Source organism: Pelmatolapia mariae, linkage group LG9 (genome assembly GCF_036321145.2).
Source record: "Pelmatolapia mariae isolate MD_Pm_ZW linkage group LG9, Pm_UMD_F_2, whole genome shotgun sequence".
NCBI classification, from domain to species: domain Eukaryota; kingdom Metazoa; phylum Chordata; class Actinopteri; order Cichliformes; family Cichlidae; genus Pelmatolapia; species Pelmatolapia mariae.
The window spans coordinates 38030715-38047192 of NC_086235.1; the positions used below are offsets into that span (position 1 = coordinate 38030715).

The 16478-nt window shown below is 41.7% G+C and overlaps 1 protein-coding gene across 4 annotated transcripts in view; it reads left to right on the forward strand.

The window, feature by feature from the left end:
* Positions 1-16478, forward strand: part of palmdb (palmdelphin b) — an 88118-nt gene that overhangs the window by 48944 nt on the left and 22696 nt on the right. For all 4 annotated transcript variants that reach the window (XM_063484531.1, XM_063484527.1, XM_063484529.1 and 1 more), the window contains one exon: positions 1596-1710. In XM_063484531.1, the coding sequence (XP_063340601.1) occupies positions 1596-1710 (115 nt within the window). The remainder of the gene's footprint in view (positions 1-1595; positions 1711-16478) is intronic.

Below are 16478 nucleotides of genomic sequence, written 5' to 3' on the forward strand. Positions count from 1 at the left end.
TTTTTTATGTGAACATTTTTTATGTGAGCACCCCTAGTGCTAAAAAAAGACTCGCTCTAAATTATGGTGTACTTCAAGGCTCTATCTTGGGACCAGCCTTGTTTGCACTGTATATTGATTGATTGATTGATAATACTTTATTCATCCTGAGGGAAATGTTATGGTGGCACTGGGGAACTCCAGGGCTCAAGGGCCAGTGTCCTGCAGGTTTTAGATCTCACCCTGGGTCAACACACCTGAATCACATGATTAGTTCATTACCAGGCCTCTGGAGAACTTCAAGACATGTTGAGGAGGTAAATTAGCCATTTAAATCAACTGTGTTGGATCAAGGACACATCTAAAACCTGCAGGACACCTGCCCTCGAGGCCTGGAGTTCTTCCACCCCGATCTACATGGATGTTAAAATCACCCACATTAATTATTTTATCTGAGCTGAGCACTAAATCAGATAAAAAGTCTGAGAAATCAGAGAGAAACTCTGTGTAAGGCCCAGGTGGACGATAGATAATAACAAGTAAGACTGGTTTCTGAGTTTTACAGCTGGGGTGGACAAGGCTAAGCATCAGGCTTTCAAATGAATTAAAAGTCTGTCTGGGTCTTTGGTTGATTAATAGACTGGTGTGAAAAATTGCTGCCACACCGCCCCCTCGGCCTGTGCTTCGAGGTTTCTGGTAGTTAGAATGACTCGGGGATGTTGATTCATTTAAACTAACATAATCATCCTGCTGCAACCAGGTTTCTGTAAGGCAGAATAAATCGATTTGTTGATCAATTATTAAGTCATGTACTAACAGAAACTTGGAGGAGAGAGACCTAATATTTAATAATCCACATTTCACTGTTTTACTCTTTGGTTCAGATGTGGATTCTGTATTGTTCTTTCTTTGTCATTTTTTATGTTTAAGTTGTTTGTTGCTGGTTTTTGGTTTGTTTTTTGTCTTTGTGGGAGCTGACACAGTCTCTATGGAGATGGTTTTTTGGGGGGGTAGCAGGAGGAGAGAAGCTGCAGAGAGGCGTGTAAGACTGCAACTCTGCTTCCTGGTCCCAACTCTGGATAGTCATATTTTGGGGGGTTTAATAAATTTGTCCATATTTCTAGAAATGAGAGCTGCTCCATCCAAAGTGGGATGGATGCCGTCTCTCCTAACAAGACCAGGTTTCCTCCAGAAGGTTTGCCAATTATCTATGAAGCCCACATCGTTTCTGGGACACCACTCAGACAGCCAGCAATTTAAGGAGAACATGCGGCTAAACATGTCACTCCTGGTCTGATTGGGGAGGGGACCAGAGAAAACTACAGAGTCCCACATTGTTTTGGCAAAGTTACACACCGATTCAATATTGATTTTAGTGACCTCCGATTGGCGTAACCGGGTGTCATTACTGCCGACGGGAATTATGATTTTACTGAAAATCTTTTGAAAATGCAAAATACACAGCTACCCAGTACAACCCATAATGCCATGTATTAAAAGTCTTGTACTTACCTTGTTGAAGCTATTCAAAGAGTCCCTAACATCCAAGTGTTTTGGATGCACAAGTGATTTCTTTTTCTATTTGCTAATACTGTTCATTATATTCAATTGTACAGAATGGAGAAGGAGATAGAGGCCTTGGAAGCACAAGAACTCAATATCTCTGCCAATGAAGAAATTGTGGTGAAGCGGTTAAAAGAGGTGGAGAGAACAGCTGAAGACATTATCAAGGTAAGCAAAAATCAAGTGCCTTTTAACACTCAGCTTGCCTTTTTGGCTGTGACACTAATGCATGTCACTTATTAATTACATCTGGGCGTATTAGTGCTACTAGTATGCTAGTATCTGCTTTTCACCTTAGTACGATTAAGAATAATGGACAATGAAAAAGGCAAACAATAAAACAAATCAAAGACACACGCCTGTATTTTGATGTGTCTTTATATGTTGATCAAACAACACAGCTCCCAATAACAGATGATGCACATTAAAGGCTGTGTGACACAAAGGGCCCATACATACACACTGTTGGAGCTCTAGTTATGTTTTATTTGCAGCTTTTTTCCAAGATCACTCAGTGGAGATTTTCATGTGGAGCAAGGCTTCCCATAGAGAGCCTTCTTCACCTGTATGAACGCTGTCTGGCACTGCTCTGTCCACTGGATCAGATCTGGGTCACCCTTTTGGGTTACAGCAGTCAAGAGGCTGGCCAGCTCTGTGAAGTTTGGCATGAACCGGCGACAATAACCAGCCAGCCACAAGAACTGCCTCACCTCCTTTTTAGTCTTGGGACATGGGCAGGATACGATGGCTGTTGTTTTCACCTCCTGCAGGCACACTTGCCCACCTCCCCAGATACTGTACCTTCCGTTTGTCTGCTCACACACTTCTTCAGGTTGGCTGTGTGCCCCATCTGCCTCAGAGACTCTAGGACTATGGCCACCTGCTGCACATGCTCTGCACAGGTGTCACTATGGATGATGATGTCATACACCAGGCTCATGAGACACTGGAAAGTCGCTGGGGCCCTGAACAAGCTGAACGAAAGTGTGACAAATTGGTACAAACTGTACAGAGTGGAGAAGGATGACTTTCTTTAGACTCTGGAGATAAGGGGATCTGCCAGTAGCCACTGGTTAACTCCAGTGTCATGAAAAAAGTGCAATGCCTATCCGATCCAGGAGCTTGTCGACCCGGGACATGGCATATGCATCAAAATGTGACACTTCACCTTGTGGTAGTCGCCACAGAACCATATAGACAAGAACTATGGGGCTAAACCAAGCACTTCTTTCTGAACATTTTTTCTTTATGTTGAGGTAACCTGTAGGGCTGTAAATGCACCATCTCACCAGGACGCATTTCAAAATGGTGATCTATGAGTGTGGTATGGCCAGGCAGGGGGGAGAACACATCTACAAAACACTGTTGCAATGCAGCAACGCCCATTCTCTGGGCTTGTGTGAGATGGTCATCACAATGGGGGGAGGTGAGAATAGTGGAGTTTGGCACCTCCGGACCACAAATCATCTCTCTCCTTTGCCAGGCTAACCAGAGAATTTCCCAAAAGCTTTAAAGCACCAACAACTGGGTGTGTTCTTCTTCTGTGCGACTGTTGCAACTCACCCAATACAGTCGATGTCTGATTAATACAAAATTCAGGTAGGCCAGTGCTGTGTCAGGGCGCACCATGTGACCAGTAATTTTTATCACTTGGTCAAAGGCTGAGTATAGAGTTTTGTCATGAGACTGCTCTAGTGGGAAATCTCCCATGGAGTGAATCACTGCCATCTCCTCCCCAGAGTCAGCGTTGGATGGCCTCGGATCACCGCTGTACACAGCACAGACACTACATGCTGTTACAGGTCATGAATGCATCCCCGCACACTGCCCCAACAGGTTTTTAAACCATGGCCAATCCATCCCCAGAATTAAAGGATGTGTCAGGCATGACCTAACCACAGCCTTCCCACTACGCTTTTTGCCCTTGTACTTAATTTCTGGCAGCACAGTAGGATATTTGTGTATGTCCCCATGCATGCACTTAACCTTCACCCATTCTACCTTCAGCAATGCCCTGGGCCAAACCAGAGTTTGGTGGACCAAGGTCTGTGTGCACCCTGAGTCTACAATAGCCTGGTGTATACCCCTTTGGCACCTTACCACTATACCCCTCTGTCAGGAGACAGTCATGATGCTGGTGTCCACCCACACTTCCAACATTCCTGCTTGGTGGAGTGGGGAAGCCTCCTCCTTGGGGCAGGCTAGCAGGCTAGCAGACTAGCTGACTGCGCTGCCAGGTGGTTCTTGGCCTGTGACACAGACCACTCCGCTGTTCCTGCCAGGAGTCCCTCGACAAACTGCTCGAGAATCATCAGATCCAGCAGCTGAGCCTCCACCTTTGTGTGGCCAGGCTGTAGCCACCTGGCCACTAAGCTGTTCAGCCACCTGGTGTAGATGACTGGCTGATCCTCCGGCCCTATTCAGTACCCCAAGAAGTTTTGGTGGCAGTCCTCGGGCACATGGCCTAGGCCAGGGGTCGGCAACCTTTCTGATGATGAGTGCATCTAAAATTTCATCAGAAGTCAATGTTCCATATAATTGCATTAGCAATAAATTTAATAACGCTCTATATTAACAGTTACACACTATATAGAACAACTTTATAGAATTATATTTGTTTGCAGATGTTGGCAGCTATCAGCGAATAGTTGTCAGCTATTTTGAAACAAAAAAAGACACTTTTTATCCATAACAAGAACTCCGTAACAGCAAATGAACTGTACAACCGAAAATGCAAATGCTATTTATGGTCTCCTCACAACAATGATAAGAAAAATAAACTGGGCCAATATGGCATGTCTGTTAATACAGAGATACACATGTTAATGTGATCTCTGGTCTCCCACTCAGGGACACAGGTCTCCGAGTGTCCAGCATTCAGACGGCTACCTGAGGACACTCATGTGAGAGAACATCTGCTCACACAGACATGTAGAGCCAAATACTGTCAATAAGGCCTCTGCAATGTTCTGAAGACAGTTAAACTTGTCAGGTAGTGATGTCCAGCAGGTGAAAATGCAGCTCCATGAACACGCACAGCTGTGGATTCCAGCTGCGTCTGTAGTTCTGCAAACTTTGACCCCCACAGAGTCGAGCTTTTCAGTTCAATCAGCTGCATTTCGATGTCCTCTGTGTCCAGGCAGTTAATGCGAGACAAATCCAGCTGCTCATTAAAGCTTTCTGGTTTGATCAGAAAAGAAAACATTGGTCCATACACCTGAAAGTCCTGAAAACACATTGTGAATTCTGTCTCGAGTCTACGGATTTATCCGTGTATTTCCGTGGTGCTGATGCTGCGAATAAAGTTCACTATCAGTAACATCATAGCACCCACCCAGCTGTATAGAAACTCCGTCATGCTAGCTAGTACGCAGTACAAATTATTGTAACTGACTGTAAAAAGTCAGCACAACGAAAATAAACTCCACCTAAACTTGGTTTATATCTGACCCAGATAGACTGCAGGTCATGACTTCTTACCTGAAGTTCAGTTCACCTGACACTCGGACCGGCGGCCGCCTCGGGTCTCTCCTCCTCCTGCCTCCCCTTTCCCTCATCCACCTGCTGGCCTCTGTGGAAGCTCCGCCACAGCCACCACCAAACAACTGAGTTATTTTTACACATCTGCCAGCATCTGGCCAATCCACCACCTCTCATTGTTTATGCCGTTACAAAAAAAATCATCGGCCCATAAAAACGAAAAATCACCATCGACCCAGATGGCCAGTCCAGCTATGGTCATGCCATCAGTTAACCCTAGTAATAGTAACTAAGCAGCATTAGTAAAATATTACTAAAAGTAATATTTTAGTTAATGTTACGTGTTAGCTGTTTCATTACAATCAGTTGAGAAAAGTATATTTTGACGATGAAGACAACAGCATCAGCCTTGAGTGTATAGTTTTCATTGCCACACCACTACCAGCAGAAATATATGCCTACAAGAAGAAAATAATCACACAAAAGAGAATTATAATGTTAGACTTTAAAATGATAAACTGATATACACACAAAGCACTGTGCATAGTGTACTATAGATGTGTACTGTAGTGTTAATCTGCAGTTAGATCAGTTAAGTTCTTAGACTAAGGCTTGTTCATTGTCCATTGGGGTCACCTTTAAAAACACTAAGTACTCAATTACTGCATTTTATAAGTGTGCAGAGTAGCTAAATGTGTTTCGCTGGTGTTGTTTCATGCAATCCATGCCAGTTTTACCGAGGACGATGGTGATTTGAATTTTCATTGTTTGTGAAAAGATTCTAGCACCTTTTTAAAGGAATAATGTTTTCTCCTGACTTCCTGCTAACTGTTATGCTATCTGTAAGCTCTGCTTGTTTCTAATAAGATGTTCTCACTGAAGACTGTGTGGGTGGGCTTTGTTGCACAAGCGACTGCTTCGAGTGAATCAGGTGGCAGATAAATGGATTACTCACATTGTGAGGATGCAGTACAAGGACTAATATGCCTGATTTGCTTTGCTTTCTGTCTTCATTTAACCTAGTGAAATTACTAATGTGACAGCTGTGAACTGCCGTTACTAAACAAGCTGAACTGTAGCACTGCTGTGATGTTTACTTCATGCTTCTTTCACTACTTTGAACCTCAACTACTTTGTCTCCACATATAGGAGGTACACGCAGAGTCCCAGCCAGGTGTGCACTTTTTTAGCTCTTTGATGTGCTGTGAGTAATTTCTCCTGGTAAATGGTTACAAAACTTATTAGAGCTTCATTAAAGCATAATAGCAACTTTTTGCATCATGGGATACTTGGTTATCACGAGTCCACTCAGATTACTAGAAACATAATAAAATGCTTATGGCATGATAAAACTGAGCATCAGTTGAGAGAATTCATTCATGAGATGGATATCAGTTTTCATTTTGCTCTGTAAGGATATTTCTGGTATAAGTCTCTTTGTTGTCACATACTGGAATAATGTGCCATATTACTAATATAATGAAATCTTAAAAATGGTGATATATGTATATATTTGTCCAAATATAGCTAGTCTTGGCTTATGTTGTGTTTGCTTTCATTTCACTGGTCTTATATTCTTCTTAGATGTGACCCATCATGTCCCTTCACCACTACCAGATATGCTATCACTCATTCCACTGGCAGCAGCAGAAACCCATCCTGTATGTGAACTCGGTAGCCATGAACCAAAGAAAGGTATACTTCTGTGACAGGCTGTAAAATATTACATTGGTGCAGATGGATTACAATGATCATCATCCTTCAGGATGATGCTAAAAAATACACTGATCAGCCACAATATTAAAACCTATAATATTGATGCTAGTCTATAACAATGTTACCATGTTTCAGTGGTTATGTGACTGGTACATGCTGTTCGTATCATACATCTCATGCCAGCTGTCAGTTTCCTTGCACTGGAAAAATGTAATGTACTTTACATCAGTCTTGATGCATGCTCAATCATCCAGGTAAGTAAATCTAAAAGGTTGATTCTTCAGTCTCAGCTGACTGCAGGTTTCCCCAATCTTATAAACAGTACATTTGCATAATGACTGAAACCAGCCCACTGAAGGAACAATGGGCTGGGAGGTCAGTTCCTTAATCTTAATTATGCAAATTCTCATGACCATTGATTAACAACCACTGACCAATGGCCATGAGTCCCATTCACAGAGAGTTGGGGAATGGCTGCAATCACAGCATTGTAAGATGGTGACAGATGTACCCTTAGGCCCCCTCCTCCATTCAGAGATGGTCTTTCCCTTTTCACGTAAATGGCCTCCTTGACTCCGCGCTCAAACCAGCGTTCCTCCCTGTCCAGGATGTGTACATCCTCATCATTGAAAGAGTGTCCACTGGCCTGTAGGTGTAAATAGACTGCAGAGTCCTGGCCTGACGAGGTAGCTCTTCTGTGTTGTGCCATCCTCTTTGGTTGTTTGGTTTCCCCGATGTATAAATCCTGGCAATCCTCCTGCACTTAACAGCGTACACTATGTTACTCTGTTTGTGTCGGGGGACCCGATCCTTGGGGTGGACCAATTTTTGGCGCAGCGTGTTTTGGGGTTTAAAAGCCAAAAATGAGTCTCAACTGTTCCGATACTCCTGACACGTATGGGATCACTACAGGTTTTCACTTAGTCATTGGTTGTCCTTCTCTCCTGGATTGGCTGGAGCTTTCTTTAGGTGTCTTTCCAGCTTTGACAAAAGTCCAGCTGGGATAACCACATTTACTCAGGGCCTTCTTGATGTTCTTCTGCTTCCCTGGCTGCTGTGTCAGTGGGGATGGTGTTCGCTCTGTGTTGTAGCGTCCTGATGGCACCCAGTTTATGCTCCAGTGGATGATGAGAGTCAAACCTTAGATACTGATCCGTATGCGTAGGTTTCCGGTAAACATCAGCTTTTAGATGTCCCCCATTACTGATGGAAATCTCACAGTCTAAGAAGGCTAACTTGCCACTTTTCATATCCTCCCTGGTGAATTTGATGTGTTGGTCCACCGAGTTAATGTGATCCGTGAATTGTGGAACGTCCTGAGATTTGATTTTCACCCAGGTGTCATCCACATATCTGAACCAATGGCTTGGTGGTGTTCCAGGGTAGGATAGCAAAGCCCTCTTTTCCACTTCTTCCATGTACAAATTGGCCACGATGGGTGAAACTGGGGAACCCATGGCACACCCATGTTTCTGCCTGTAGAACTGACCCTTGTATGTGAAATATGTGGAAAGAAGACACAGTTCAAACACACTTGGTCAGTGCTGAGAGTGGTCCTGTTGCTGCAGTCAGCTGAGACTGAAGAAGTCACGTGGATGAGTGATGAAACGTTTCTCCCACTGATAACGCTGTGTCCAGATGAACAGAACCAACCTTTTGGGTACATTACACAACTTATCTATATAAAACTTTAGACACATAACACACTGATCAATAATTTAGTCATTTGTTATCTTGTAATTAGCCAAACTAATGAAAAAATGTCTGTTACAGTTGGGTAACAATGATGTGAATATTTGAGAGAGGATGAGGTTGAAATGAGTTTAAGACTCAAAAAATGTGTTTTAAAGTGGACTTTTAGCTGCATCCTATCCAAGTTCTCAATATTTTATGTTACATTTGTTTAAAAATTGAGAATTAGTTCAGGATTACATGATGTAAAAAACATTTTGAAAGGCACAGTGTCTGAAAGTCAGAGTGAGAACCTCAACATATTTTCCACTGAAAATCATCTAAAGTCTCAATATTGCAACACTGAGTTTGATTACCCTGACTCGTGTCTGCTCTCAGTCCTTTTTTGTTTGCCTTTCCTGATAAAACATGCTGTCCTGTATTTTTCAGTATAATGCTGGGTAATTGATGACCACAGACAGTATAAAAATATTTATTTTACATCAAACTGTTATACTTTTTATGACAGACTGACCAAAGCTAATTAAAACTACTTTTTCTTCACTCCCACTTTTTCACTTTTTACCTCTGCCATGGTGAATCATGGTGCCAGAGCTCCATAGATAATGGTTTTCATTCTTTGGTCACACACATGCTTAACTGAGCGTGAGCATACTCAGAGTTGATTGGACTTGCTTACTTGGACTTGTTCATAGTGTTACTCAACTTAGACTTTATGGTTAAACTGTTGTTGAATATGTTATTGAGTTTGTTGAAGATACTTCCTGGGGCTTCTTCCAGAGGCCTGGGACCTACCCCAAAGCTCAAGCAACATACCAGGGGGACGCTTCCATTATTCAATTTCCCAGATTATATCATTATTTTTCCACAGAAAATGATCCCTATGACTGCTACCTATTTTATGAAGTGGTGATTAAAAGTCTATAAATCTGTTGTAAAAAGCACAGGCAATTAATGCTGAAGCAAATCTTAATTTAGCATTTTAGTAATAGAGCATAAAATAAATATTGTAATTCCAGAAAATTATCAGTGCTGTTTTGTATTTCTAAGGTGATGGCTGTACTTTAGAGCACTGAAACTGTTTATTGTCCCACAACCTGATAAAGAAGGTTTGTGACTTTGTCACAGATCAAAGTGAAATTAACATGTGTAATTCCACAGGTATTCTTGGTGTGTGTCCTGTGTTCTAGTAGCTTCAGTTTCATCAGTGTAACATAGACTCAGCAGCAGATTAGAATCAGTTACAGTATTTATACGTTTTTGATATCACCAAGTTAATACATGCATGCACAGTTTGCATTTCAATGGTTTGTAGTAAGACAGACTGAAGCAGCACGTATCAAATGCATTCCCCCAGCAAAAATTCTATATTGTATGTAAAACCTTTTGTTACTGTAGTCGTTTCCTGACCAGTTCTGATGCCTTAGTTGTAGGGATACAATTGAAGAATGAAACCAAATCAAAGAACAATATGATTTTATCTGATTCAGTGTAAGTTTGTGGACAGCATTAGGGAACACACACATAAAGAAAGGTGTTAAAACATGTGGTTATTCCAACTGGGTCTTCAAGACGCACAGGAAAGAAGGTCAGAAATCAACTGGGGAGAAACAGAATGACAAACGGAACAACACTGTCATCCCTTATGTAGCAGGTCTGTCAGAGAAACTCCGAGCACAACATCCCAATGCACTTCAGACACAGGCACACCCTTAGATGGAAACTGGCTCTGTCGAGGTCTGTGGAGTTAACAGACCAAGTGTGATGTGTAGGACCCAAATCCAAACGCTCGGAGACAGAATCATCTTAATAAAGGCAAACCATTTATTAGGCTGATAACCCACAAACAAAAGACTAAGCATAAAATACAAAAAGAAACCAAAGTATATCAATGGAACTTAGGAACATAAACCATTTCTCAAAACCCAACTCTAAACACAGAAAGAGCCCGACCAGAAAGACCAGAACCATGACAGGTCATCCCAAGGACAAAACTCACAAACAAACAAGCTAAGCAGCATAGTGTATGCTGTGCAGTGCAGGGAGAAGTGCTTAAAACTTCTGCATTGGAGAAACTAAACAGCCAGTCCATAAACAAATTGCACAACATAGAAGAGCCACCTCAACAGGACAAGAGATAGCTGTACTGTAAGGATACAGGTCACTCGTTTGAGGATGACAATGTTTACACTTTGGATGAAGAAGACAGATGATTTGAAAGAGAAGTAATAAAGACCATCTATGTCCACTGAGGCCGTCATTGAATAGCCGTTAGCTATCAGGCACCTACAATGCAGTCCTCAGATCCCTTCCCAGGTGTCTCAACCCATCAATTGACCTTAGTATGTCACATGTCTCACAGTGGTTTCCCGTGAAACCCCTGGTGCTAATAACTCATGCCTTTTTTCATACCCTGGCTCTTGTGATGACGCACATGATTGATAGTGGGTCAGTGACCCTCTTCAGGGTCAACCCCCACTAGTGTTTGAATACCTGGGACTTTCCACCATTTGGTTTTAGAACTAAACAAGTCTTTTGGATGAGATGAGAGGTGAAACGTTTTCACAAAATTTCACAAAAGTCCACAGGCTTTGTTTCCAAGCTCCTTAGCCTACTGTGGCCTGAATGACTGAGAACCTACACAGACATATTGGCCTGTAGTGTTGTTCACCACATTCTCACTGAGTTCTTGATGATAGCTCTTAGGGACTTGTTGATCTTGTACAGTTCTAAGCATCCCAGGCATTGAGTCACAGGTTTTCTTGTAGTCGATGGAGATGTTGCACAGGTTGTTCAGTCTGATCTTGCAATCTCGAGTACCTGCTCTGTCTACTAGCAGCTGGTGTTTTTCTCCTGCTGGTTTCTGCTAGTTCTTTTCTGGGCTCATGTATTGAGCCATGTGCCTGTTCATCTTAGTCACTATGATGACTGCAGGAGCTTTCATGAGGTGCTGAGGGAGGTTTTCTGTCATTAAATACAAAGAAAACTCTTCCAAATCTAGAATTAGAAGAAAATTCAGCAATATGAACTTTATTTGATAAATATTTATTGTCCAGTACATGTCCTAAGAGTTAATCTATGTCTTTCATTCCAGCTACATTTGCGATGAAGATCAGTGTGGAAAATGATAAGAAAACAGGCAAAAGTCATGTGGTGTCAGCTTCAACAATCATCCCAGAAACCATCCAAAAGAATGGGATAAAGGTGTATGATGATGGACGTAAGTGTGTGTATGCACTGCACCCAGGGACAACTAAAATCCATAGTGAAACAGTTGGAGAGATGACCCCTACAGAGGTAGAAGAGCTTCTGCATCAAGCCGTTGATAAGAATGTACCTACTGAGGTGCAGTACCATCTACCTGTCTATTCTGTACCCTATATAGGGACGAATAGGCCATCAACACCAAGGAAATCAACTAAATCACTAACAAAAACCTCAAAACCCAGCCCCTTACAGAGTGTAAACTCATTCAAAAATGGATCTCTAATCCTAAATGAGAAAAACCACTGCAGCCAAGGCCTGCAGGAACAAAAATCCCTAAACAAAATTCCTCTATCGATCTGTCAAGACTCGACTTTAAAAGTACAAAGAGTTGGAGAAGGGGCCAAACTGCACTCTCGAGAGCAGGCCAAGTGTGAGACCTTTCTAATACCCCAGTCACACTTTAGCACCAAATGTCCAAGAGCATTCGCCAACAGCACAACAGATACAAGCAGTCCAAACACAGCAGCTCTTGTTTCAGTTAAATTCAGGCCTGAAGGAATGCCTGGACCCAAAGAGCCAGTCTACAGAACATTAGATAGATCTAGTTCTTCACTCATCCACCATAAATATGATCCTGATCCCTTGCTAGGCACCTCAGGTGACTCTAACAAAGATTTACCCTCTTGTGCAGAAAATAATGTCTCTCTGAACCTTGTCAGCACTCTGCCAGGGGAGCTGAAGTTAGAACCCATATCAATGATCTTCATGGGCTACGAGAATGCTGAGGAGGAGGAGGAAGACATTCAAGCTGAGTTGGTGATTATTGACAACAGTTCTGATAATAATGACAATGATGAGGATGAAAATGAAATCAACAGGGAAGAGTATCTTTTATACCACCCACAGGGGTACAGAAGCAAAGTATTTCAACCCAAGGTGGATATAGCTAAGGTCATAGAGCTCAGAGACATTATTAAAGATACCTAAAGAGACCAGGAGGATTTAGGACTCCACAAGCCAACATTCATCCGCAAGCATGGAAAGCACAGTCCTTATTTACAGAAGCGATCAAAATGGAGAAGATGAAGCTCAATCAAACAGGAAAATGAGAAACTGAATTGTTGGGAAAAGAATTGGGAATAGAATTTGTTAGGTGATTTTTCTTCCCCATCATTTCTTTGATTCTTTGTTTGTCTTTTTTTCTGGTGAATGTGTTCATGCATGCATTTTCTGCTGCCAAGCCAATGTAGTACGTCTCAGCCTGCCAATCTTTAATAATAATAAATTGTGATTCGTGCCATTATGAAACCTTAACTTCTCCTGAGTGATAGAAACACCTGATAGACTTTTTGTTTATTAGTAACTGTTCCATTGGAATTTAAATTTAAATTTTATCATTCAGTTAGTTTGTTGCTTTGTAACTGAGTTACATTAAATGGTACTGTGCTGTGAATCAACCTGTGCTTTTACCTTTGATCTAAGTTCATTTGTTTGGTCAAGTCTATGTCTTAAATTTCTGTTGGCAGTTATCTACCGAATTTTCTTGTCTCTAGTGCACTTTAGGAGTTGGAATGGGAGAATCTGATATTGGTGGGGCATAAACATGTCAAAATATTAAAACCTTTGTTGTAAAAATATTAAATATATCATTTTATTATGATGTCCGTGCTCATAATTTAGTCAGCTTGAACTTTGATTAGATGATTTCTAATTTTACACTTCATTTAAATCTTTTCTGAATATCAGGAATATCAGCTTCCTTTGGGACTGCACCTGCTCACTCCTTTTTTGTAAATAGCCTTTGTGTTGGACTTCATATACCATGTTTTCTGCACTATAAGGTGCACTTAAAATCCTTTAATTTTCTCAAAAATCGACAGTGCACCTTATAATCTGGTGTGCCTTATGTATGAATTCTGGTTGTGCTTACTGACCTCGAACTGATTTTATGTGGTACACGGCGCTCAAAAATCTATCAAAAAAAAGTTTTAGTACGACTTTGGTAAGCTACGAAGCCGCACCGCTTGATGGATTGTCGGAGCATTACGACTACCGTAGTCAGGAGCCTCGCAGAGTAATCTGGGTCCAAAACTCCGTCCGCTTCAGGTCCCAAAGTCAAACAAACACTGTGGCGCCAATGAGAGTTACAAACTGTCTAAATTCTTTCATCTTTAATAAAATGATCAGCGTTGCTGCTTTAGAAGTTAACGGAAGTTGGCTCGCTAGTTTCGCTAGTTACCTAAACATGATATAGCATGTTCTGACTGAGAGATTTCTGAAACATTCAAACGTACAGCTCTGCTATCACTTCCAACATAAATGAAGACAGAAAACTAAACAGCAGTGACGTTTGTAGGGTTACTGAAGTTGTACTAGCTGGTATATAATGATGTGCTACGTGATCGCTAGCTACACAGCTATGTTAGCATAGCATAAACACAGTGAAGCTGGAGGATGAACGCTAACTTCTTTCCCCTCGATAAAAGTTAACATGAGGGTTCCCGATGGTTAGGGACAAATGCAATCACATGGCAGGATGCTGTAAACAGACCAAACTTCAGTCAGGAGAACAACTGAGATAATCCATCCACAATATGAGGTTAGTCATTAATATACTGCAACAACATGGGAATAGAGCAGCTGCAGAGAATTCAACATTAATGAATCAATGGTACGGAAGTGGAGGAAGCAAGAAGAATGAGTTGAGTAAAGTTTGACTTATCTGCCTGTTTTGTTTCGCTTAATGCGCCTTATAATCCAGTGGATGTGGTCCAAAAATATGATATATATATTAGGGGTAGGGCTGGGTATCGCCACTGATTTCTAGAATCGATTCGTTTCCGATTCACAAGGTCCTGAATCGATTCGATCCACGATTCGATTCAATTCGATTCGATTCAATTCGATTTGAATCTGGGAAATTTTGACAGTCAGAAATATTATAATTCAGATCAGTACATTTACATATTTTGTATCTATAAAAAGGAAGCTGACACACGCAAGACTTTATCAAAGGTGTGAGCGTCACAGCAGATGCCTTTGTGTCAAAGTAGCTGAAGATAAAACACAGAAAAACATGAAGGTGGTTTTCCTGGCCTGGGATTTTATAAAAATATTCTGCAGTACATCAAAAACGAAAGAAAACCATTAATCAACATATGAACGTTACCTCTGATGTTACAGAGGTTTTATTAGAGACACGGCTGAGCGTTTTGCATTTTGCATAATTTTAAAAAGTTTAAATTTGTTCAGTATTGAACGGCAGAAATTAGGTTTTCTTTTCGGAAGTATGTAAAACGAAAAAGAAAAACAGCGGCCGACAGCGCTGTAAACAACGGTAGACTTGTGCGTAACAAGCAAGCAAATAATGCAGAAAACACTGTTCTTGAAGTACAGAGAGAGAGAGAGAGCTGTGCATTCTATCGTGGTGGAAGCAAAACAGTAAAAGTCAGAGGGAATTCATGACGATGTTTATGTGAAGCGTAGTTTGGATCTTCTTTTGCTGCTGGTTCGGTCAGTATTGCTTGGAGAGAGATAAAACTGACAGCTTTAGAATCAGCGCAAAAAGGGAGTAAACACAAAGCGCGGACCTGCCGACAGATCAGAATCAGCGAGCTGTCGGCTTTCAGCCCCGACCGTGTCCATGTCGTCAGGTGAATAAGGCGACATCACACTGATTCTGATCCGCGGTCCGCGCTGTGTGTTTACGTCTTCATGCAGAATCCGTGTACCTGCTCTCATTTACTGTCTTAGCTGTTTGGTGGTTGTTGAGATTTTGTGAGGTTTCACCTGAGATTCTGGCTTTTCGGGCAAAATAAATTTATATTAAAAAATCAATTCAGGATTTTAATGAATCGATTTCACATTATCCAAGCCAGAGTTAATTTTAATCAATGAATCGATTATAAAAACCCACCCCTAATTAGGGACTTGGGTAGCTGTACTTTTCTGCAACATTAACATTCTGTGCTGTAGAGCTCAGGAGGTAGAGCAGGTCACCTACTGATCAGAAGGTTGCTGGTTCAATCCTTGGCTCCTCCAGTCTGCATGTCAAGTGCCCTTGGGCACGATACTAACCCGAAGTTGCTCTCCGATGAATCCATGCATGTGTGTCAATGTAGTTAGAAAAGCACTCAGTTTAGAGACAGTGCTTGTGAGAATGGGTGTGATTGGGTAAATGTGGCATGTTGTATGTATTTGAGTACTCCGGGAGAGAAGAAAAGTGCTATATAACAATCAGTCCATTTACCATTCTGTCCCAGTACAAACCAGTTGCCTCTTCCTTCTAAAGTTGATCATTAGCCCTCTGTTCTTGTTCACATTCAGATGCAGGTGATTTCTCTAAGCACTGCTCCTCCCTGTCAATAGCACATGCAGCCACTGCAGAATCAGCACAGTTTTTGGCCCTGAGTTGTACTAACAGTCTGAGGTGAAATGGAATGGAGACAACACAGTACCCTGTGGAGCTCTGAATTTCACATCACCAAATCACACACACAGTTTTACGGTACTACACTGACACAGCTCATCCTCAGATACTGTGGCCTGTCTGTCAGGCACTCAGTGATCCATGAAATGGTGGATGAATTTAGTAAAATGTCCTGTAGCTTCTTCTCTCTCAGTATCAGTGGCTGAATGGTGTTTAAAAAAATCAAAGAAGGCAACCCCCCCAAAGACTAACCTCTTTGCTGCATCCAGTCCCAGATTTGCTGTGTGTGCTAACTGCAGAAACTCTATAGGTGTTTTCACCTGTGGTTTTAGCTGGGTCAAGAAATACACTTCACACTTCATCAAAAGTGCTGTGAGGGCAACTGGTGAATACTCATTAACTTCAGATGTTC